The 23577-nt window shown below is 41.4% G+C and overlaps 1 protein-coding gene across 1 annotated transcript in view; it reads left to right on the forward strand.

Annotated features, from left to right (window-relative positions):
* The window catches only part of LOC140999988 (glutamate receptor-interacting protein 2-like), a 36006-nt gene extending 12429 nt beyond the window's left edge, over positions 1-23577 (forward strand). Inside the window, exons 8-24 of the mRNA XM_073470592.1 lie at positions 1794-1941; positions 2027-2196; positions 5404-5532; positions 5788-5949; positions 7692-7878; positions 12082-12227; positions 12317-12397; positions 12716-12779; positions 13126-13271; positions 14586-14730; positions 15128-15267; positions 16297-16482; positions 16574-16733; positions 17838-17952; positions 18272-18496; positions 20398-20544; positions 21496-23577. Coding sequence (XP_073326693.1) covers positions 1794-1941; positions 2027-2196; positions 5404-5532; positions 5788-5949; positions 7692-7878; positions 12082-12227; positions 12317-12397; positions 12716-12779; positions 13126-13271; positions 14586-14730; positions 15128-15267; positions 16297-16482; positions 16574-16733; positions 17838-17952; positions 18272-18496; positions 20398-20544; positions 21496-21693 — 2549 coding nt within the window. The 3' untranslated portion in view covers positions 21694-23577. The remainder of the gene's footprint in view (positions 1-1793; positions 1942-2026; positions 2197-5403; positions 5533-5787; positions 5950-7691; positions 7879-12081; positions 12228-12316; positions 12398-12715; positions 12780-13125; positions 13272-14585; positions 14731-15127; positions 15268-16296; positions 16483-16573; positions 16734-17837; positions 17953-18271; positions 18497-20397; positions 20545-21495) is intronic.

Genomic DNA, 23577 nt, shown 5'->3' on the forward strand with positions numbered 1-23577 from the left:
ACAAGGGTAGTGAACAAATGAAACACAGGTGTACACAAAAAAAGCGGGAAAAGACAAAGACAGGAAGTGGAAAGTCACAACAACAACCTATATATTATAGGCAGTATTATTTGGCCACACAGATTTTTATGCTTCTTCAGTTCATTTTGACATCATGGGTCAGTCCTACTGTTGAGTGTACAGGACGAATCTAATCTATTTTGAGCTCCTCACCAGTGTGTCAAGAAGAAGTACAATATGCTGCTGAAGACAGGAACTCTCTAACCTCCATTCGGTCACGGTGACTAATTCTCCATAAGATCACAAACTCTGCTCTGCTCTGAGCAAAGTAGGGCAGGTCACTAAGGACAGCTGACACACATTATCTTTTTGTATGTGGGAGTTTAGGATTAAGACCTCCTGCATCCCCGACTGAACAAGTCAGAGGGTTCACTGCTGTAAGAAACATTTATTTTAGGACTGAAATTTGGACAAAATACTGATATTATTTTGAAGTTCAAGATCGTGTTTTTTCTCAAATGCTTAAACTCATTGTCTGTAACACTGCTGCAATGCTCAAAACCTTATGAGCAAACGTGTTACAAACAGTAGCACAACACTAAATTTGTCCTGCAGGTAAAGTTGATAAACTTTTGAAAGTGTCCAACTGAAAAAATCTCACCCCATCCCTCCAGTCGTCCCTCCAGAGCCACTCCTCCATAACGCACGAACACGCGCCGCCTGAATACAGACTGCCTCGTAGCTCTTTCGCTGGCTAGCTGGGTGACGTGTTAGCGGCTAGCTCGCCAAGTTCAACACGCTATCTTCGCTTTTATAGTCTCATAATACAACTCTGTTAAATGCCACAGTCATATAAACACAAGCAAAATAGCCGTCACAAACGCACACAAAGCTGTGGGTGTTTGCTTTGTGCTAACTTGGTTAGCTGCTGAACAAAAGGCTGCTGCGTTCTGTTAGCGAGCAAAGGTATCTTTGGCATTGCTTTCCGTATCCAACAACCTTCATGTGAAGAAAAACACTGCACATCATCGTAGTGAACGATAACAACGAACATGCTTTCGTGTCGGTACTCACCGCTTTCAAACTAGCATGTTTGTATTGGGACATTTTGGCTGCACCACTGGCTCGCTAATAGCTTTAGCAATGCCTCGCCCTGTGGAGACTCTGTAGTGGTGCAGTGAGTCAAAAGTGGCTCATAACTGCATCCAAAAAGGCCTGTCCCTTTTTATTAAGTCAGGAGAGTAAAATGTCAAAGGAACTTTGTCCAAACGACATAGAAGGGTAACAGAAATGTTTCTTTACGTACTGTATGTTTCAACTGTATAAATTCATGCAAACAGTTTAACAGTGTTCACAGGTTTCTCACCATCAATTATCACCTTTTCTGCAGTTCACCCTACATAATTAAAATGAATTATGTAGGGTGTGCCTGCTGTACTATCTGGTCACACCATTTTTTTTACATGATAGTTTACCAACTGTAAAATAATTAGCATCCTTATAGGCAGCATGTCCTCTATCTGTCTGTTCCTCTGAATAAACCACTCCTGTTGTCCCTCTCTGATGTTTGTCAAGACTATACTGAGTAAAAAACATGGAAATGAAAGCTGAAGAGTTGCACCTGTAATCTACATTTTACAACATGTTGCGCTAAAACCTGAAGTTACATGTTACCTGAAAAAAAGACTCACCTGTTATCAGTTCTTGTGGCATTGTGAAAAGCTAGATTAACTACAGAAAAAGCATCCAGCTTTAGATGCATCCAGTGATCTTGTTGGTCTTATCTGTTTCAGAGGCAGTGCAGCAAGCCTCAGGCCCTCTGCTGGTGGAGATCGTGAAAAGTCCCTCAGCCAGCCTGGGGATCAGCCTTACCACAACAATATACAGGAGCAAACAAGTTATCATTATTGACAAGATAAAGCCAGCCAGCGTGGTGGAAAGGTGAATCTTCTCTCTTACATTATACTTCAGCTCCACAGACACAAAAGCTCTACTGACACAATCTGCCTCCGTCTCACTCTCTCAGGTGTGGAGCGCTGCATGTGGGCGACATCCTCCTGTCCATAGACGGGACCAGCACAGAGCACTGCTCGCTGATGGAGGCCACACAGCTGCTGGCCAGCACTGCTGATGTTGTTAAACTGGAGATTCTCCCAGCCAGTCAGAGCAGACTTGCTGTCAGGCCGCAGGACACAGGTAACACTCTGAGGTGACAGAAAAAGACGACAGAGAGATAAGAGAATAGGTATGGTGAAAGAAGACATGGTTTGAGACAAAGCAAGGGACATCTAGAGATTATTTAGGGCTGTAGCTGACACATATTTTCATGTTGTTGTTTTTTTTATATAAAGAAATACAATGTTTAGCTTTTAAAAATGCAGGAAATGTTGAGAAATATGTTTCCAGACCCAGACGTCTTCAAAATCCTTGTTTTTGTCAACTGACCGTCAAAGGAAACAAAGATATTTAGTTTGCAATTATATACAAAAGACAAAAACAGCAAATCTTCACATTTGAAAAGCTGTAATCAGAGAAAGAACATCTAATCGATTATCACAACTGTTAGAGTTGAATTTTCTGTAGATTTACCAATAGTGGCATTCAAAGCTTTTATTTGTCACATACACAAACAATATGTGTATTGACATACAGCGTAGCGTGCTCTCAAGGTTGTGCTAAAAGAATAGTAGCAATAAATAATGATAGTTAAAAAAAAAGAAAAACAGAAAGGGTAAAAAAGATACACAAAATACAAATCAGTGCAATCAGTGATGAAAGGACTACTGAATCACTTTAGAGTTTAAGATTTGACATAATAAAAACATATGAGAAGATTATAAAATAAAACACTGATTAAAGATTAAACCAGAACCAGTGTTTCAACCTGTCAGACCTGTCGATCTGTCAGACTTGAACTAAAACTAGCGTCTGATTGGAGCCCCTCATCACGTCTCTGAGTCGATATCAGTTTTACTAAAACGACATTTCTCCTCCAAGCTTCTCACGTGTCTTTCAAACTAACCATTTGAGGCCAAATGAGGTAAAATTATCCAATATTTCCCCAATATAAACCACCTGTCCACGGGAGACTTTTTAAAAATGAAAAGCAGAAAGAAGAAAAGAAAAGAATACAGTAATATAGCCTTACAGATATGTCTGTGCAGGTGTAGTGTTGTTTCTCTTTTCAGCCTCCTCTGTTAAACATTACATTACTGTAATATGTAATATTAGTATTAAAATATGTGCATATTGGCCCAGTGTGTAGGTGGGCTTTGAATGTGCAGGGCAGTGCATAGGATTCACAGAGGTCAACTAACTGACTCATATTTTCAGATGCTACAAGATTTAAATCCTATGAAGAAGTTGTGAGTTCATCGTGGAGAATGTACAGTCGCCGGGCTGTAGTTCCAGCATGTTGTCCTCTGCACTGATTGCACTGTGACTGATCTGCTGTTAGCTGTTTTACCTACAGCTGTAAGGAGCCTGGCTGCCTCCCAGCTGTCTTCATCCATGCGCTGTGAATCAGCCTCTGCATGTGTGTGAGTGTGTGTGTGTGTGTGTGCGCTGCCGGCCACAATCCCTCTGTCTTTGGGTACACACTGGGTCTCTTGTGCATACCAACACACACACACACACACACACACACACACACACACACACACACACACACACACACACACACACACACACACACACACACACACACTCTGACAGGGATCATGTTCGTGCCATGCTCTGTGGGCTTATTTCTGGGTCAGCAGCTGCAGGGTTTCCTTAACATGTGAGCATGGGAGGAATCATACAACATGACAAAGGGTAATAAGCTGCAGTTTAGTCTTCTGTGAGGAGGATGCTGAATCCTCTGGATTTTTTCTTTGTGCATTTTTCCTCTGGCCCAGTCCGCGGTGCTTTACTTTAATTTGCCAAACGTCCATCTGTCTTTTATCCTGATTTTCTGGTGTATTTTTGAGCAGTGTCAATGCAAGATTAAATCATCTGAAGAAGGCAAAAAAAGGAACACTTTCCAGGATTACTCAGTGATTTAATAATTATAATTATAACTATAATTTAACTGCATTTGCTCATGTTGGCTATTGATCCGTCTCAAATCAAACTGCAGCACAGGCGTCACTTCTGTATGATATTACAGGCATGTACCAGTTTCTCTTTTTCTTGAATACAGCGCCGAGACATTAAGATAAAACCATATTTTCACAGCTTCTTTTCCCCCCCAGGGGAAGACATGATTATAAGATGCAATTTGTCTAATCTCCTGTGGGGATTTAATAAGACTGATACAGTGTGGCCACTAAGAGATTAGGAGGTAATGTTTCAGCGTGGATCGAAAAAACACCATTTCTTGGAGAGCTTCCCCTAGGTGAGCTTAACGTAAGCTGCCAGAGCTTTACAGGTTTTGATTGAGTCCAAAAGAAGCCGGCTCTCTGAAAAGGGCCAGAGGTTTCTCCTGTGTGTAGTCTGATTACATACGGTTGGATTTAACCAGGTTCCCCTGAATATGGCAAGCGCTACTGCAGTCATGCATGTTTTCCAGCAAATCCTCCATCCATGTGAGCAAGTTGTCGTGGATTAGACCCCTGCAAATGAAGCGGCGAGGATTACTGTCACATGTAACGCTCGCCGACAATTTCAGCTGCATGAAACTGTGAGGGGGAAGTTAATTATTGAGGTGTGTGTCACACAGGAGGAGGTCACTTGTTTCCCTTTGAGTGCTTCACAGATACTGCCTAACAGGGTGACACATGAGGGATGCGATGCCTTTCAGAATTATGAAGAATCTCGTTCAAAGCAGGAAAGGTCACCAAAACTGTTTGTTATCACACAGGATTAAATTAAGACACATTTGGATCAAACTGCCTGCCAATCAGATTCAGACGCACACACTGCATAATCAGCAATCAAGCTTTCAGCTGCGCCCAATCAAGGTCAAGCCACATGCCTCTATCACTTCCTGCTGAACACAACAACATCATGCCCAGCGGTCAACTGACTCACACTGTTTTCGCACCTTCGGGCTCTTTTGAAAATGAAATCATAAAAATGATCTCCAGTTTGCACTTAGCTTTTTGGAAGCTTGCTCGTAAAAGTAAGATTTTTTTTTCCCAGCACTTCTCATTCAAGCAAATTCAGCTCCGTGTGACTAACTGATTCTGTGATGCTCGTCAAAATACATTAAACCACAGGATTTAATCTAGTGTACCATGATGAAAACATTAAATATCAATTACTCTGCTCTGAATTCTCCTCCAGGCGCCGTGCGGCGTGGTTACAAATTTAGACATTGGATTGAAAGCGTGATTTCATGGGTAGAATTTAGAAAAAAAACTGAAGAGAGGAGTAGATTTTGTTCACCTAATGAATGTGTTTGCCTCCATGCTGCTGCAGTAAAAGTGCAGAAGAGCAACCATCATCACTGGGACCAAAGCAGCAACTACTGCCATCCCCCACATGCCAGCCATAGCAAGACATGGAGCAGCCCGAGCCACCCACACAACCAGCAGGACCACTGCAAATGTAAGTTATCACTTGTGACAGCACTGCTGCTGGCGAGACACCATAGCAGGAGCCTTTTCTTCAGCACGTTTGTTAAATCTTTTCCAAGAGGTTTACTCCAACACTGTTACCGCATTTCTGTTTTCTTTGTGCATGTTTTCCGTGAACGTATGCTGCTGCCGGTGCTGTGGATGTGGATAAAAATGTCATGCTTGATGTGGTTTGTTCTCCCTGTGCCAGCCTTTTTGATACGTGTAGTACTATGTTTCCTTTCAGCTCTGGTGAGTGGTGGCTTCTCCCCTTCCTCCACAGCCACTTCAGGCTTCAGCAGCCAGGGGAGCAACACGCTGCCCTGCCCCATCCCTCCCATCGCCCCCACCAGCCCCCGCAGCTCCACCGGCAGGAGGAGGAACAGGAAGAAGGACCACAAGAGCTCACGTATGACAAAATGCCTGCCTCTTCCCTTTTTGTTTCATATTAAAGGGTCAGTTCAACAAAAATTAGGAAGTTACTTGTTTTCTCAGTCTCCATATTTATATCACTAAAGCAGGCTAAGCGACAGAAACGCTTCTCTGCATATGTCACCATAAACTACAACCTGTATGTGTATCAATGGACATATTAATAAACTAAAAAGAAAAGAAATAAATGTAATAGTTGTTCAAACAACGTAATCTACAGTCTTCACCATCGCTGACTTGTTACAGTTTCTATATAGACAATGTCCCTGTTCAGACGAGGTATCAACATGCGTCCTGAGTGATCTGATCACAAGTGGACAGCTCTAAGTACAGGTGTGAACACCTCCGTGACGCATTGAGGACGCATTTGAAATCTCATCACTTGGACAACGTGCGGAGGCGGTCTGGGCCACATGTGACCACATACTTTTAGCAGCGTGTCACACATGCAGGACCGCCCACTCAACTGACGCATAGCATGAAGAAGAAGCAACGACAACAGGCAGAACGGATCACACACTGTCCTTTCAATGTAGTTCACTGTAATGTCGATGACGTGTTTGGGCTCTGTCACCTGTCTAATGAAGCAGCAGATGTTTGTGAACACACTTTTAACTAACCATTTAACTAGTAACCACAGCATCCCTTGAATCCATCCAAATTGTTTGATTTTAAGAGTTGTTGAGTGAGAAACCTAACAAAGATTGCGTAAATCATCCACGCCTTCATCCATCATCCGTGGAGGAAGTTCTCATATTTTTGAGTTCGGAGAAACTTTATAAACTTTGCCAAACAGTGTCTATGACAATTTCTTAATTATTTAGGTCTTCTTGTTAATTTGGCAAATGTTAAACATGATCATATTTTGTTCTTTGTGTAAAACAACACTGATTGTTTCAGTAATGTACATGTTTATTTGCATATAGAGCAGGAAGTGAGATAAACTTGGAAGGTGAACATTATACCTGCAAATCATCAGCATGTTAGCGTTGTCATTGTGAGCTATACTAACATTTAGCTGAAAGCACCGTGCTAAGAGTCTTTTTTCAATGCTGTGAGCATCACAAATGAAATTGTATTCACATCCGTTGTATTGGAGTGGCAGCAGCAATCGCAAAACCTCATATGTAAAATTAAAGGTGTCTTCGGGGCCACATAGATTAAAGGTCCAGTGTGTGGGATTTAGTGGCATCTAATGGTGAGGTTACAGATTACAACCAGTAAGAACACCCCTCATCTCTGCCTCTCTTGTAAGCGGCTGCTAAAATGCTCAGTCTATAGTGGAAACCATTCTTAGTTTCATGTGAATATATACACAAATGAAAACGTGTTAATGAATATTACATTTCTGCTGGTAGATCCCTATAAAACCTAAACATTAGACCTTTAACCTCTTTGTTTTTTTTAATTGTTTGTAATTTAGGTGAACTGCCCCTTTTTTTCAAATGTTTTGCAGCTGTAGCTCTTGAAACACCTTTCCCTTCCGCTTCGCCCCCTCACTGTGTGAACAGCTTTGACTGATCACTGACGTAAACATGACTGACACAAACTCTGATATGTGTCTCATTGCCTTTGTCGTCTCTGTGGGAGCATGTCTCTTCCCCTTACCCTCCTCCATTTTTTTTTTTGTCTCCCACAATCCCTCTCTTGCTCTATTTATCTGCCACTTCTCTGCTAATATCTCTCTCTGATGTGTGTCCCCCTCCCTCCTTCCCTCAGTATCTCTGGCGTCCAGTTCTGTCGGCCCAGGGGGGCAGGTTTTTCATGTGGAAACGAGCGAGGTCATCCTGAGGGGGGATCCGCTCACTGGTTTTGGGATCCAGCTGCAGGGGGGTGTCTTTGCCACAGAAACCCTGTCTTCTCCCCCAGTCATCCGCTTTATTGAGCCCGACAGCCCAGCCGAGAGGTAACGCACTGAGACACCTAACATGTAAACTAATGTCACAGGGAGTCACCTTGAACCAGGCGGCCATGGCGCTAATCATTCAGCCACATGTGAAAAGGGCTAATTTTAGCCTGATGTCTCAATGAGTATTTCAGCTGAGGGCAGCCGCATTAGAGCTGAGTTTGTCTCACGCTGCAGTTCACAGATTGAGGGGCAGGACCTATGAAGGGGTCACAAGATGAATTTTACGGGTCACAAGATGATTATAGGCAGAAAAACATGCTGTCTGCTTCAAAGTTAGCCGTGTTTTTTTCAGAGTTTCATCCAATCTTTGCTTTTTTATTAGGCACACTAGCGGATCACTGGCTCTAGGGAGGGCAAAGTCAGTTGTTTGGCCCATCACAATTTGGTCCAGACTGGTCAATAACAGTTGCCAGGAAATTTTGTACAGACATTCATTGTCCCCTGAGGATGAATCCTAATGACTTAACAAGGATGTCATGATGTTTCCTCTAGCACCACCATGAGGTTGAATTTTTTGGGTTTTTTTTAGTACAATGTCTCAACTATTCGATAGATGGTCATGAAATTTGCTGAACGGAACGTGTAAGTGTCATAATCTTGTGTTTGCATATTTTCTATAATAATCCAAAATCCAATGAAAAATCCCATAGGCTTTTTTTTTTTTGCAGGACCTTTCAGGTTAGCATACAAAAAGCACTCAAAGCTTTATGGTAAACAGAAGTTTATGATACTTACGAGATAATCTTCACAAGAAAACAAATGTTTTGGATTTTTTGAAGCGTTAAGTAAAAAGCTAATGACCGAATCCTGCAGTCGTCTAGCCTCGTCTTTTAGTCTCGCTTTACTTAGTTTTTAAAAAAATTTAGAATAAAAAAAGGTCTTTGGTTGACCTGGAAACAACTGGTAGACACATGTATCTAGTAATTGGTCACAAGTATCAATATTTACTTTGTTTTAAAGCGTCACAAGCCGAAAGAAGCTTTAGTTATGAAGTCAATAGACTCAGCAATAACGTTAGTCTTAAGTTTTTCGGACTAATTTAAGCAGTCATAGATTTATCACACATTATCCATGATGCAGCCAGTGTTCATTAATGGTGAAAAGCCCTCTATATTGGTATGTTGTATTGTATTGATCAGGACTACATGTTGCAGCCTAATTAACACACAGCTCCGCTCAGGCCAGCTCGTCGTATCCGTCCTTGTCTTGAAAGATTAATGATGGTGTCTGTGCCGGGGGTCCGGGGGCCGTCTCCCCCGGGTCTTGTAACACGATGTAGTCCAGCAGCGGTCGGACAGGAGTGACTCAAGTACAGCATCCGACTATGATGTTGGTGTGTCAGCCTCCACACAAGGTTAATGAGCAGCGGTGGTTAGTGAATTAATATCAGTTGACAGTGCTTCTGTGTTTGCAATTAGGGGTCTGATTTAAATGTGTGATATGTGTGATATCTCTTTTTTCTTTCTGTGTGTGCGTTTGCTTGTTGAGGTGATTCATGTTTCAAGTTCATGTAAGGTCAGTGAGTCAGTGTGTATATGTCAAGCCCAGAGGATGTATTTCATTTTATACATGACATTTTAAACATTCAGCCTACGTGACATGTGGTGTCACACAGGCTGAATGTGTCACTCGTCAGAGTCTTAAATGTCAAATACAAAGCTTTGGTGCTGCGCGAGTGGGCATGTTGAAACGGTTAATAGATTTATTGATTAGTTAATAGACAGGAAGTCAATCATCCAAAATATAGGTAATTAATTGATGCTCCAAGTTATTGAAAAAAAGGTTGTTGTTTTTTATTTCTACCATTTTTTTCCAAACCAATATCTATGAGACACTGATTCACCTGAGGGACATTAAAGTTCAAATTTCTGATAGTTTTAAACATATTTTTAACTGTTTTAATTAATTAGCATTTGACTTTGTGTTTGATGACTGAACTATCTGTTTACCGGGTGTTTCTTTTATTTTGTCCATACTAAATCAATGAAGGTAGGCTAAATCAGCAGTTCTCAACCCCTCAGAAAAAGGACGTCGGTGTTCACGCCCCCTCTCCACCCAGCACTGGGACTTTTCACTCACAACACCCTGAAAGTGCCAAGATTTAAAAAAGAGGATGTTTTTGTGTGTCTGTCCAGTCAGTACTCATGTGCACACACACTTTGACTCTTACAAACACACTCAATAAAATCTATTTTAAGGTAAATTACATCACCAAACAGGCAGTACAATGTCAAACTATCTCGCAGTCTAAAATATGTTTTTTCTGGAAATTATGTTGTGACCCCCTTCGGGTCCTGAACCCAAGGATGAGAACCAATGGGTCTAATTGCAACAACTCATCTCTGTAATATGCAAGACAGTTCAACATACCATAAACTATATACTCCAAACAACCTGTAAAATTGTAAAGTAATCTAATAAGTACTCTTAAACAAGTGAAATCTCATGTAAATAAGTCTTTTCAATATGCTATTTTTAAGGAGCGGTGTAAATATGGACAGTTAAATCCATTTAATTCTCAGAACGTATGTTAGAAACACTTTTTGCCAGATTTTATTATCATCTTTCTTTTTCTTTTTTGTACATCTTTTGTCTCTGACTTGAAATACATCTGTCCACTCCAGTGGATATTATGCACCAAAGGGTTTCTTCTGCCTATTGGGCCTATATTGAGATAAAATAAGTCTATATTTAGACACAATCCGAAGGCTATTTGATGTCACTATTTAATAAAACTGCACTCAAGTGTAAATTATTACGGAAGCCCTAAAGGGCCATGCATTCATACATTTTATTTCCTCCGTTGTCCCGTGATAACAAGTTAATTTCATTTGTTTTCTCGAGATTTCGAGTTATTATCTCGAAATAACAACTGCCGTTTTCCCGAGATAACGGGCTAATTTTCTCGAGATCTCGAGATAACGAAACTTTGTTTTCCCGAGATAACAATATAATTAATTCAAGATCTCGAGATAACGAAACTTTGTTTTCCCGAGATAACAATATAATTATTTCGAGATCTCGAGATAATGACTGTGATATGATAGGCCTGAGATTATGGAGACGCCCGGGACCTCGTAGCTGGTCAACTATGTAGTTAACGACGACATCAGGCTCACTTAGATTGCGCCGCCGATATAGCTGAAGCCTTGCTAACGTCTTTTTGGATTATGCACACTAATGTGTATATTATCTGTAATAGCAAGGCATAATGCTATTTCAGCCTGTGTCAGACCTTGATTGAACAGATATGTGATGTGGTGATCGATATGCTCCTGCTCCTCCTGACATTGCTACACTGAATGATGTTTCCTGCAATGAGAAGATTGCTACACTGAATGATGTTTCCTGCAATGAGAAGATCTCGAGTTATTATCTCGAAATAACAACTGCCGTTTTCCCGAGATAACGATATAATTAATTCGAGATCTTGAGAAATTAATTATATCGTTGTCTCGGGAAAACGGCAGTTGTTATTTCGAGATAATAGCTCGAGAAGATCTTGAGTTATTATCTCGAAATAACAACTGCCGTTTTCCCGAGAACACAAATGACATTAACTCGTTATCACAGGAAAACAGAGGAAATAAAATGTATGAATGCATGGCCCTTTAGGGCTTCCGTAAATTATATCATAACTTAAAATAAAACATACAAAAAAATGCACCACCACCAATCCAGAGGCACTTGGCACATCATCTTTTTCCTCTGCCATTCTGAGTTTCTGATGACATATTTCAAGATGACAAAGAGATACAAAGATTATAATTAACTGCAATTGTGGACAAAGCTTTGGGGATCCACCACCAGGTGGTTTGGTTTAAAAATGGCTTCCAAATATCTCTCTGCTGTAGTAGACACCATGCATGAAAGTTGTTTTCATACATGAGGTCTCTCCTTGAGATCTTGATCTCAATGAGCCCTCCTATTAAATAAAGCCTAACTGACCTGTTTACCTTGGGCTCTGGGAACTTGTGATGTCATTCACCTTCTTCTGACAATTAAAAGATTTGACTGGGGTGAAAAAATAAACATACAGTACTAATCAATGATTATAATAATAGTTGCAGCCCTATTAGAAATGTTATTACCACCCGTGACATTTATACCCAACGACATTTCTTCTAAATTAATATTTCTTTTATTATTATCATATAAAGGGGTAAAAATGCTTTACCGTGTCTTTTTCTCTGTGTGAAGGTGTGGGCTGGTGCAGGTCGGGGACCGACTGTTGTCCATTAACGGGATCCCGACTGAAGATGGCACTTTGGAGGAAGCCCATCAGCTGCTCAGAGACTCTGCTCTGGCCAACAAGGTCACCGTGGAGATTGAATTTGATGTCGCAGGTATCATAGCAGCAGATAATTTCTCACTGTGAGATCTTGTTACAGTATTTGTACTCTAGTGCTAACATTTACTTTTAAATCCCAATCAGAGTCTGTGGTTCCCAGCAGTGGCACCTTCCACGTTAAACTACCCAAGAGAAGAGGAGTGGAGCTGGGGATCACCATCAGCGGTGAGTCTGTCAGCATTGAGACGTACAGCAGGGGGCAGTGTTGCTCAATAATCCTCCACAGACCTGCACACTGTAAATCTCCTTTGAATCAATGTTCTGTGATCCATAAAACGAAGGCGAGGCGAGGGCACATACCTCATTACCCCTGAATAATAGTAACTCGCACCAGTGTTCATCACGACCTTTTCTGCTCCAACTCTGCTCTATAAAAACAAACGGGGAAGCCGAGATGAGGAAGCCGAGTGATTTTAAGATGTTTGCCCTCATATCACACATCCTAAAATAAAAAACACTGTAATTTCTCTTGTGTTTAATCAGCAAGTAAGAAACCCGGCAAGCCCCTCATCATCTCTGACATCAGGAAAGGAAGCATAGCACACAGGTATGTCCTCTCATCACACACAGCCTTTCAGTTCCGGTGGCGTTGACGGTTCAGGGTGAACTAGTTTCTCTTATGTGGGATTATTCCTGAACAAAATAAAATTGTTTTGTGAATCCACTGTGTAATACACGCCTAATTGGATTGGAGCTATCAAAACTAGATCAGTGGGGCAGAGCAGCTACATTTCAGAAGGGCTCAGTGTTGATTAGGTTGAGGGTGAGGTTACGGTCACCCCCGACGATCCCACTGAGACACCCGGGCTAATAGGATTCTCATACTGAGTCAGGAGATGCAGCTCCCTTGTTTCCTGTTAATAGTTGTGATCCTCTCGCTCTGTGTCTGGTAGAACAGGCACTCTGGAGCCTGGAGACAGGCTGCTCGCCATCGACAGCGTGCGTCTGGAGAACTGCACCATGGAGGACGCCATGCACGTCCTGCAGCAGGCCGAGGACATGGTCAAACTCCGGATCCAGAAAGACGAGGACAACATTGGTACAATAATGCCTTAAAACGCCAAATATACTACAACCTGTAATATAAGCAGTAGTGGAAAGTAACCAGTAGATTAAAGTACAATTTTGAGGTACTTGAGGTACAGCGCCACTACATTTCAGAGGCAGTATAGTATTCGTGTTTTACTCCACTACATTTATCTGACAGCCAAACTTACTTAGTTATGCTTCTCATCTCATGACCCCTTTTATCTTGTGACCCTTATGAGGGGAACTGACCCCTATGTTGGCAACTGTTTGCTTTGTTGAGGTTTTTTAAAATTTTTTCTCTTGGATAATTGATGAATTATTTGGACCATCTCGATGTCCAAAAGTTGTTACAAATGTCTATTACAGGTTTTCAAAGCCCAAGTTTACATATTCTAATGTCTTGTTTTGTCACCTCACAGTCCAAGCTCCCAATATATTAAAGGAAAAGTTCAACTTAAAATGAGAATTCAGTAAATATCTACTTGCCTCCATGACAATTAAACGTCAGGTGAAGTTTTATTGTCCACAAAACATTTCTGGAGCTTCACGGCAAAACAGTGTTGCAGCGTTCTCCTTAACAACTGAAGTCGATGGGGACTTGTTGTAAAACATTAAAAACAGAAAAAAAAACAGAAAATTGCTTCATACAGCTTCATACAGTCTGTTGTAATGCATGTCTCTGGAAGCCACGAGATCCCAAACTGATTTGAAAAGACATTATTTACACCCTCTTCTAAGCTGGAATCTTCGGTGTAGCGGCGAAGCTAAAAGCGCTGGTGTGCATCCTGTATGAAATGACGGGCTACATGAGGGTGTAAATAACGTGTCTCCAAATCAATTTGGGATCTCTGGGCTCCAGGAGACTTGGATTATGCCAGATAAGCTGTATGGAGCCATTTTGTGTTGTTCACGCTTCAAAACAAGTTCCCATCTACTCCAGAAATGCTTCGTGGACTACCAAACCTCACCATGGGGTTGTATAGATTCAATAGGTTTATTAGAAAATGACTGTATTTTCATTTTTGGTTGAACTGCTCCTTTAAGTGTGACATTATAGAAAATTAGGAAAACCTGCATATCTTATTGTCTCACACCTAAAACCAGTGAAATGTAGTTTTGAAACTTGAGTTATTGTCCATTGCAATACTTGTACTTGAGTAATACATTGAAGTCTTTATATGAGCAAAGCAGTACAGTGAGAATACAATTAGATGTAAAAAGAGTTAAATAGCTCATATTTGTTCATTTCCATCATAAAGTGTTCACAGGGTTTATAGTCTTGAGTCTTATGCATGCTGTCTACTGTCCCCCCTATGTGTTGTAGATGAGTTGGAGATGTCGGGCTCTATAATCTACACAGTGGAGCTGAAGAGATATAACGGACCACTGGGCATCACGATCTCTGGCACAGAGGAGCCCTTTGACCCCATTGTTATTTCTGGCCTCACCAAAAAAGGCCTGGCAGAGAGGTGAGGAGGGCAGGAGGGCAAGAGGTGAGGAGGGCAGGAGGTGAGGAGGGCAGGAGGTTAGGAGGGCAGGAGAGCAGGGGGCAGGAGGCAGGAGGGCAGGGGGCAGAGGTGAGGTGAGGTATGACAAGCCGGGAGTTAAGAGAGTTATTTGAGAAAATGGTGACACATCAGGCTGAGGTTAGTCAGCGCTGTTATCAGCCTCCTTTGGAAACTTTGTTTTCTCTAAAATAAACAAGACAGCAAACAATGGCTGTCTCGTTTTGTTCTGTAACAAGAAGCCCCTTTGTTTCCATCTCAGTTGGCACACTGGCAGCCTGACAGTTTTTCCCGGCCCGCCCGCCGGTACTGTCTGGTATACTCTGGTATCTCTGTCTCCTCTGCTCTCCTAACCCTGCAGGACCGGGGCCATCCATATAGGGGACAGAGTCCTCGCCATCAACGGGGTCAGTCTGAAAGGGAAGCCACTGAGCGAGGCCATCCATCTCCTGCAGATGGCCGGGGAGTCTGTCACCCTCAAGATCAAGAAACAAGCCGATCGTATGTTTTTATTTTCCCTCAACTATTTATTTATTTGCGTAGATATAAGATTACATAAAACCCACATGATGAAGAGACAAGAGGTGTGTCAGGAGAGGTCAAGAAGCCATCTGACTTATGCAACAAACCTTCCCTCCCTCATAGAAAAAACACAACAATTGAAAAGTATGTGATGATCTGTGATGATGAATATTTGTTATATGCTGAAAGAATGTGACGTTTTCTGAAAATTTCCTTGTAATTCCCCAAAGCAGTTTGAAAAAATTGGTGAGGCAAGGATAAGAAAGCAAAACCACAAAAGTCTGAAAAAGGAAAAACAATCATTGAAATGTCTAAAATGACACATTACATTCACTTTTCACCATTTCATTTTGTGTGTTTCATGAGCCTCAAACATTCATTCCAAACAAGTGGGGAGGATTTTTTTTCTGATTTTGTCTGTAGTGTATATATATATATTTTCCATTTCATTCATTCTCTTTTTTCTGCTTGTCTATTCTCCTGTGGAGGGATCATCTCACTTATGCCAACATTCAGTTGTTTATTCCCTTCATCCTTCAGTGATCACACGTTGTTTTCCTCTTGATCTGAGAAGAAGAATGATAAATTACTTCAAAGAAAGAACTTTATGTATATTTTAAAAAGGAACAAAGCACTCGTACATGAGTGGGGGAAAAAGAGAAGAGAGAGAGAAAATGAGCAGTTAAAAAACACAAAAAATATGGTCACAAATTAAAAAAAACAAGCGGGTTGATTTAGCTTTTTACGCTACAATCCCAATACGCTACACTTTATTGTGCCCTCAGGGAAAACTTGGGCTAAGTGCAGACAGTTGTCATACCACCAATTAACCTTCAGTGACCACATGCATACATTGTATGTACATGCAAGTGTCATTAGAAAAACAAACAAACAAAAACAACATATTGCACGACTTCAGACGACATATTCTGAAGCATAAAGTGATTTAAAAATAAGAGTGCACTTCTTTCTTGTTTAATGCTGACTTTTCTTGCTTTTCATTCCCAGAGTCAGACGGTCGCCACAGAACAGAGGACAGAGAAGCCGGGTTTTTAAGCGACACCGAGGACGACCTGACAGACTTCCAGAAGACCAGCAAACACTCGGAGGTCTACTCTGCCACTGTGCCCAGTATAGACTCTGCGATGAGCTCCTGGGATAGCTCAGGGTTTGACGCAGGTTACGGTAGCCAAGGTGAGGTCAACTGTACACGTTCTCTCTGTCTAAAAACAACCCATTTCCTGTGTTGCTTCTAATGAGGTCAGTGGATTTTCTTGATTTTCAGGGACATATCTTCACAAAGCGTCCGATCTATTGCTCAATCCGAACGAGTGGCGACGTACGAAGCACAGGAACCAAACCAGCTCCAGCTCCGCAGGTCTGCTCCACCACTCGGCGCTGTATGATGGGAGATTTACTGAGGATGAGTGGGAAAAATTACCTGGGTAAGGGCACACGTCTGCACTCTCCTTCCTGTCAACATCTCGTTTCATGTCAGTGCAGCTTTAAGTGTCTTTCGCAGTAAAGGGCATATTTAATTTAAATCATATTCTGTGCACAAGCAGTGGTGGAAACTAACTATGTTTATTCAAGAACTGAATACTGTAGACTATAGAGGGAATTAGTATTTCAATTTTATGTTACTTTATACTTTCACTTTACAGTATTTCCCCCTGAAATTCAGAAAATATATTCAGAAATAACAGATTGTAAACATTAAACCATAACAAGTGGTTTCCAGCCTCCTTGTTACTCTTTCTGTGCAACCTGAAGAGTAGCCACCTATTATAAACTCATTAGTAACTAAAAACTTTATCATTAGTTGATGAGTGAGTTTGATTAATGAGTTTTTACTAGGAGTTCAGAGTTAGTTCCCTAATAACAAACCAGATACAGCAGTAATTAATTTGTTTAAATTGTACTTTTGTACTTTTTCCACCACTGTGTATCAGTAAAAGCTTCTGTGATTTTCTTTACCTCTTCTTTGGGTTCATTGACAAAAGGCAAACTGAATTATTTTCTCTTCATCTTGTGTTGTATGCTGTCATGTTTTGTGCTTTTCCAAACTGTCCTTTTCTCTTCTTTCTCAGGTATTCTCTTTCTCATCTGCTTTACTAACTGCCCACGAGCTCTTTGGTGTTTCACATAGATGCATCTTTTTCTGTCACCCCCCCTGTCCACACCAAAAAACGTTCTCCTCAGAAAGCACCTAAAGCGCCCAAGGATACATCAGCCTTATCTGTCTCTTCACACTTCTTTTTTTTTTTTTCCTGAACTTTTGTGTCACATGCTTTCAATTTTCTTTTTGGTCGACGTTGCTTTTGTAAAATTGAAAAAAAAAAAAAACTCTTTTAAAAAGGCTTTGTCTAATCTAGCGGACTCGTCAGCCTTTGAGCTGCCACAAGTGGGAGAATTTACGGTAAACCCTCAATGTGAGAGATTTTCCAAAGGAACTCTCCAGCACGCAGCGAAAAAACTGCATTTCCCACGCTGCACCGGCCTCGAGACCACAGGGCTGCTCTCATGTTCTGGTTCCTGCGTTGTCATAGATTCGTCAGCCCCCCTCGTTGCCAGGGCACCCTGAACCAGGAAGACAGCTTCTGGTCCCAGGCTCTGCAGGACCTCGAGACCTGCGGCCAGTCGGAGATTCTCAGGGAGCTGGAGGTAGGCCCGCCCCGCCTGTCATCTCCACCCTGACATCCTCCTCCATCTGCTTTGTCCTACTCATGTATTCATAAATGGGTGTCAGCCTAAGTGACTGTGCCAGATGAAGCATTATGATAATCACCAGAGTGTGTAATCGGTTATTAAATCTGACAGGCCCGGCACCTGCTGCCATACTGACCGGCTTCTGCCTTGGCCTGTAATCAGGCTCTGTGTTCATGAGAGGTTAAATGTTTGTGTGTTCCAATGGAAGTCTTTATTTAAGTTTTAACCCATGGTGGTCTAATAATCCCTGTTATTTTTGTGATTTATTTTTCAGGCATCCATGACAGGTAGCGCTCTTAGTCTGTACCTGGAGGAGACGAAGACCAACGAAGACTCAATGTTTCCTTCTGAAATCAGTCCCATTAAAAGCGAGCGAATCCGTGGCGAGTCTAAGAACAAAAGCAACCTGAACGTGTCGATAAGAGGAAGGGACGTACTATCGCCGGGCAAAGGGGACCCCCCTGATCTTGTGTCCCCTACCCCCCTGGCGCTGCACAAGGTAGCTCCACATTACAATAAACAGTTTTAAAACAAACAATAAAAATTCACATGATAACGCTTTACAGTCAACAAATTACGGTGTAAATATTTAGTACATGAAGCATCAATGAAATACATAAAGTAAACAGTACAGGAAACAAGGGGTCCATAAAAGGATATAACACTGAAACTGCATTACTGTTCCTCAGTATTTTATCGTTTTAAAAAGTAAATACAAATAAACATGTTTTTAGATATGTGTAAAGCCGCAACCCTCTCCCCACACTGATAAAACTATTTAAAGTACCCCATATACTTAAAAAAATAAAAAAATAAAAAACTTTTTCCCTTATAATTAATCAAGATAAGATGATTTTTTTACCCAATATTTATATTCCTTTTTACCTGGTGAAAATATTATTGTACCCTGTATCCATTACTCAGTCAAAGACGTATTTCACCACTGGAAAGATGGCCCTTTCTATGCAGTAGAAAGATGTAAATACTTTTGAAATAGAAAACTGTAGTGATTCAAAACTGGCTAAAATTCGGCAAAGTTCCTGGTTAAAGAATATTTAATATTTGTGTCTGTCTGGGGTGTTTTCAGGAGAAAATGTGATCACTGATCAGTCAGCTGCACTAACAGCTTGATGAACCAGGTATAAACAACAGCGTCCTGAGGGAATCCGCCCATTATGAAGTTTATACCTGCGTGCCTCCTTTACGTGACTCCCTGTGCCTGTCGGTACGGTGTAACTGGACCCAGTGGACACCTGGCCAGTCAGGACTTGCAGTGTGTACGTCAAAAACACACAACACTCATTAAACTTTACCTTATCAGCTGCACATGCTGTGACCCCGGACTGCCTGCGTACTTGTTTGGTGTCATCTGTGCATCTCGCTGTGCTGCGTTTGACTGACTGGGCTGAGGCTCAGGCAGTATTAACAGACCGCATCACAGTCCTGCAGCGTGGAAATTAACCGTGTTTAGAGTTGACACATCTGACATGATATCATGGAAAGTCATCACAAGTCACCCCTATAAAGCTGTTTCTTGTTATGGGTAAACCTGCTGACCTTGTTATATTAGTGTAGGTCTAATTCAAAGGAGAAACAAGAGACACACAAGCGTATGTCTGTGGAAACAGTAACTGTTTAGTATATAACGAAGGTAACGGTGGAAACAATAGAAGACACCTGTACAGCACTGTGACAGCAGCAGCAACGATTACTGCGAAAGTTTGTCTGTAAAAATACCTTGTATGTTTTTTTTATGTTATAGATTATCATAGCTTTATTATTTCCACCCTCTGTATTTTCATCTGGGTGCTGAATTTAAAGGAATAGTACCACATTTTTCTTAAAAAGCACTTTTAAAAACAGAGCTACAAGCCTCTTTACACACACAATGAAAAAGTCACAAGGAAATTCAACAGCGGCAATTACAACAACAGAATGAATAAAACACATTATGTCCTGTCAATGACCCCGCAGCTTTTATCTTAGCTTAGCTTAGCTTAGCATACGCTCTAGGAGGTCACTGCGCATGCGGAAAAATAAACAAGATGCAACATTTTAATTTGTGAGTCAGGCTTGCAATTTCTTCCTGTTTATAGGAAACCCCCAGGAAGAGTGCCAGGCTGTGAAGCCAAGTAGTGGCCAAACTGTGTAATTAAAAATAAATAAATAAATAAAAGGCACATGATGCACTGGTGCCCAAAAAAACTTTATTCCATAAGCTTGCATTGTGAAAGAAGCGGCTGTAAAAACTGAGGATAATTGACTCGTTTGACTATAATGAGTTAAGCCATTCAGCTTTGTACTAAGTTGCTTGAGCAGCGTCGAAGTCTCTAGCTGCATAATCATGAATACATTGTGCTGTCGACCTCTGTGTAACTGTGAGGTTCCCTGTATTTGCAGGTGACCGTAAGGAAGGACCATGACAGCCGTGACTTTGGTTTCAGCGTATCTGACGGGCTCCTGGAGAAAGGGGTTTTTGTCAACATGATCCGCCCGGATGGCCCCGCTGACCTGGCAGGGTTAAAACCTTTCGACCGCATTCTTCAGGTACTGTAAAGTTGTGTTTAAAGAAACTCTACATTTTGGGAAATTTGCTTATCCGACTAGAGTTAGATGAGAAGATAAATACATAAAGACTGAAAGCTAGGGAAAACAATCTTTATGCTGAGCTAGCAGTCTCTTAGCTTTATCTGGAAATATACTTTCTTGATTCAGAGAGTTAGACAAATGTATTCATAGCACTCTCATGTCTATCTATTAAATATGAAGCTACAGCCAGGAGATGGTTGGTTAATTTAGCATGACAACTGAAAACAACAGTAAGCAGCTAGCATACTCTAGCCGTCTCTGTTCAGGCTACATTTAAAAATAATGCTCTTTTTCTTCCAGTCTTCTATCTTCTATGAAGTTGTTTTTTTTCAAAATAGGTTCCTCGCTCAGCTTTTAAAGGGTAACTCTACCAATTTTACACATTAAAGTGTTTTTACAGGTCTTGGGGAGTACTGCTGCAAAAGTAGTATAAAGCTTTTTGTGGCTCCAGAGGAAGCTGCATGTAATCTGATAAATTGCCTCCAGTGATTACTCCAGTCACTCAGCGGCTAAGTTGCATTGTGGGTAATGTAGGCACCAGGTTTAAAAAGCAGTCCACTGATCTATCATCGCAATTATAACTGTTGGCCTTTTTTATTCCACGTATTCTTCTTCCTTTTTAAAACCTGGCACTTACGTTACCCACAATGCAACTGAGCCACTGAGTGACGTCACTGGAGGCAGTTTATCAGATTAGATGCAGCTTCCTCTGGAGCCACAAAAGGCTTTATAGTGCTTTATTTCATATATGCAGTAGTACTCCCTAAGACCTGTATGACCTTTTATTAAATTTCACTCTCACTCGTAGAGCAATAAGCTAATTTCCCAGAATGTCAAACTAATCCAGCTAGATAAATATGAATGTAGAAACATGTTGACTGCATGATTTCATTGATTGTGATCTTCCAGGTGAACCGTGTCAGGACCAGAGACTTGGACTGTTGTCTAACTGTGCCCCTAATTATAGAGGCAGGAGACTGCCTGGACTTGGTCATTAGCAGGAATCCGTTGGCAGCAGGAGACACCGGGCTGCCCGACGACTGTGACGACCCCTCAAACTCACTGTTCTGCTTTCCAGAGCGCAGGACCAACAGCATCGCCCTGTGACCAAGGATAGACACAAGCTTTTTGAACACGCTGCAGCGCCGGGACCTCACACACGTCACGTGACGCACAGCTTTTCTGTTTGTCACATTGTACCTCTGAGACAGACCTTCACACTCATGTTCAGCACGCAGAGCATCCAAAAACAGTCACTCTCACCGCCTGAAAGCATCTCTCACTCACAAAGTTACAAGTACATGTGTTCACTAATGCCAGTTTTAGTCACTGTGTTCACATGATGCAGTTCAGAGGAGGCTCTGGCTTCAGGGCAGGCCCCCCCCCCCCTCCCTCACGTCCCAACTGCTTCCCTCTCCAGAGGCAAAGCCACATGCAGGGTTATATAACAGGGAAGTCATAGCATCTGACTGAGCCAGGATGTCAACACACGCCTCGGCTCTGGAGAGAGTCAAATGCTGCACACACACACTGCATATATTTACTATCCTTTGCTTTAACGAGCTTCTTGCTCCACCGAAAGAACATTTACCCAATCGTGTCTTTCTTTTTACTTTACACGAAATACGCACATGCTTTATGTTAAACACACACTGACACACACACACAAGGTGTTAATGGACTCAAGGTTCAAGCCACATTGTGCATATTTGAGTTATTTCAGCCAGAAGTTGGCTCACTGCCCTCGTTTCCAGCCTCTCCTCCACACTGCCTGCCCTACAGAAGGGACAGTGCCTCCAAATAGACAGAAATGCTCTTTGCTACTTGCCAAGTATCATGAACTTATTTTAAAGCCCCCTTATATCGTAATACCAGGAGTGCTTGTGAAGACACTCTAACCTTTCTGTTTTAAAGTGGGTGTCCCTTGATGGATGAATGGTTTCTGAATGGTTCCAGAGAGACTCCAGCGTTCAGAGATAATGTTGCAATTTGAATTTTTTTTGTTCGTGTCTTGACGACTCAGCCACGTGTTTTAGATGTTTTCAGTTTCACATTCTGCACGTTTCTTTTTAAAGCTGCATTCGCACGTAACACGTGTTCAGATCTCCCTTTCACTTCTTCACGTTTTAATTTCACTGTGTTTCTGCTTGTGGCATTGCACCAGAATGACTTATAGGTTGGTTTGTGGTCCATCACTGATGCTTCCTTAAGTGAATCTTATCCTTTCCCAAAGCAGAGGATGAAATGCCTTTCAGTTTTCAGTGATGAATGATTTTGTTGTCACTTTCACATCTGACTGGATTTGATTCATCAGTTTAACTCCTCTCTGCAGAAGCTGTGTTTCCTGACAGTATCTATAAGCATGTTAGGCATGCATACGATTTGTTCTGTTCCATAAACTAAAACAACATTGGAGTAATCCGTTTGCTCCAACAGGATCTTCGTGAGAGTGTTCCCTTTTTTATCATGATATCGCAAAAATCTGGCCTGTTGATCCAGCTGCCTCTCTGGAATTAAGAAACATGTTTCATGTACGTCAGGCTGATGTGAAGATAGTTGCTCTGTCCTGTTTAGAGCAGCCTTACAGACTGATTCATCCTTGGGACAGTGACTTTGTTCAATCTGATTTCAGTCTCATGTGTTATATTAAATGTCATGTTGTATACAGAGGCCTATTTTTAAGGTTTTATATTATTTATTGTATTGTAGCTTTATTGTACTGTATAATGTACCATGGTATGCAGTGCTTTATTTTTTTATTTACAGTACATGCACATACAGTATAGTATCTTCATGTAAGCTGTGATGCTGAATGTGGCTGCACATTTTTTTTTTTGGTTTATTTCCACATCCTGAACATGTCAGGAATCGTTTTGAAGGAACTTGAAAGATTTATTGGATATTATTTTATTTTTGTTATTTAATTTATTATATATTAAGAAATGTATTTCTTTTTATCAGAATAAAGTTATGAAACCCGGTTGACTTGGC

This window comes from Pagrus major, chromosome 7, assembly GCF_040436345.1.
Source record: "Pagrus major chromosome 7, Pma_NU_1.0".
NCBI classification, from domain to species: Eukaryota; Metazoa; Chordata; class Actinopteri; order Spariformes; family Sparidae; genus Pagrus; species Pagrus major.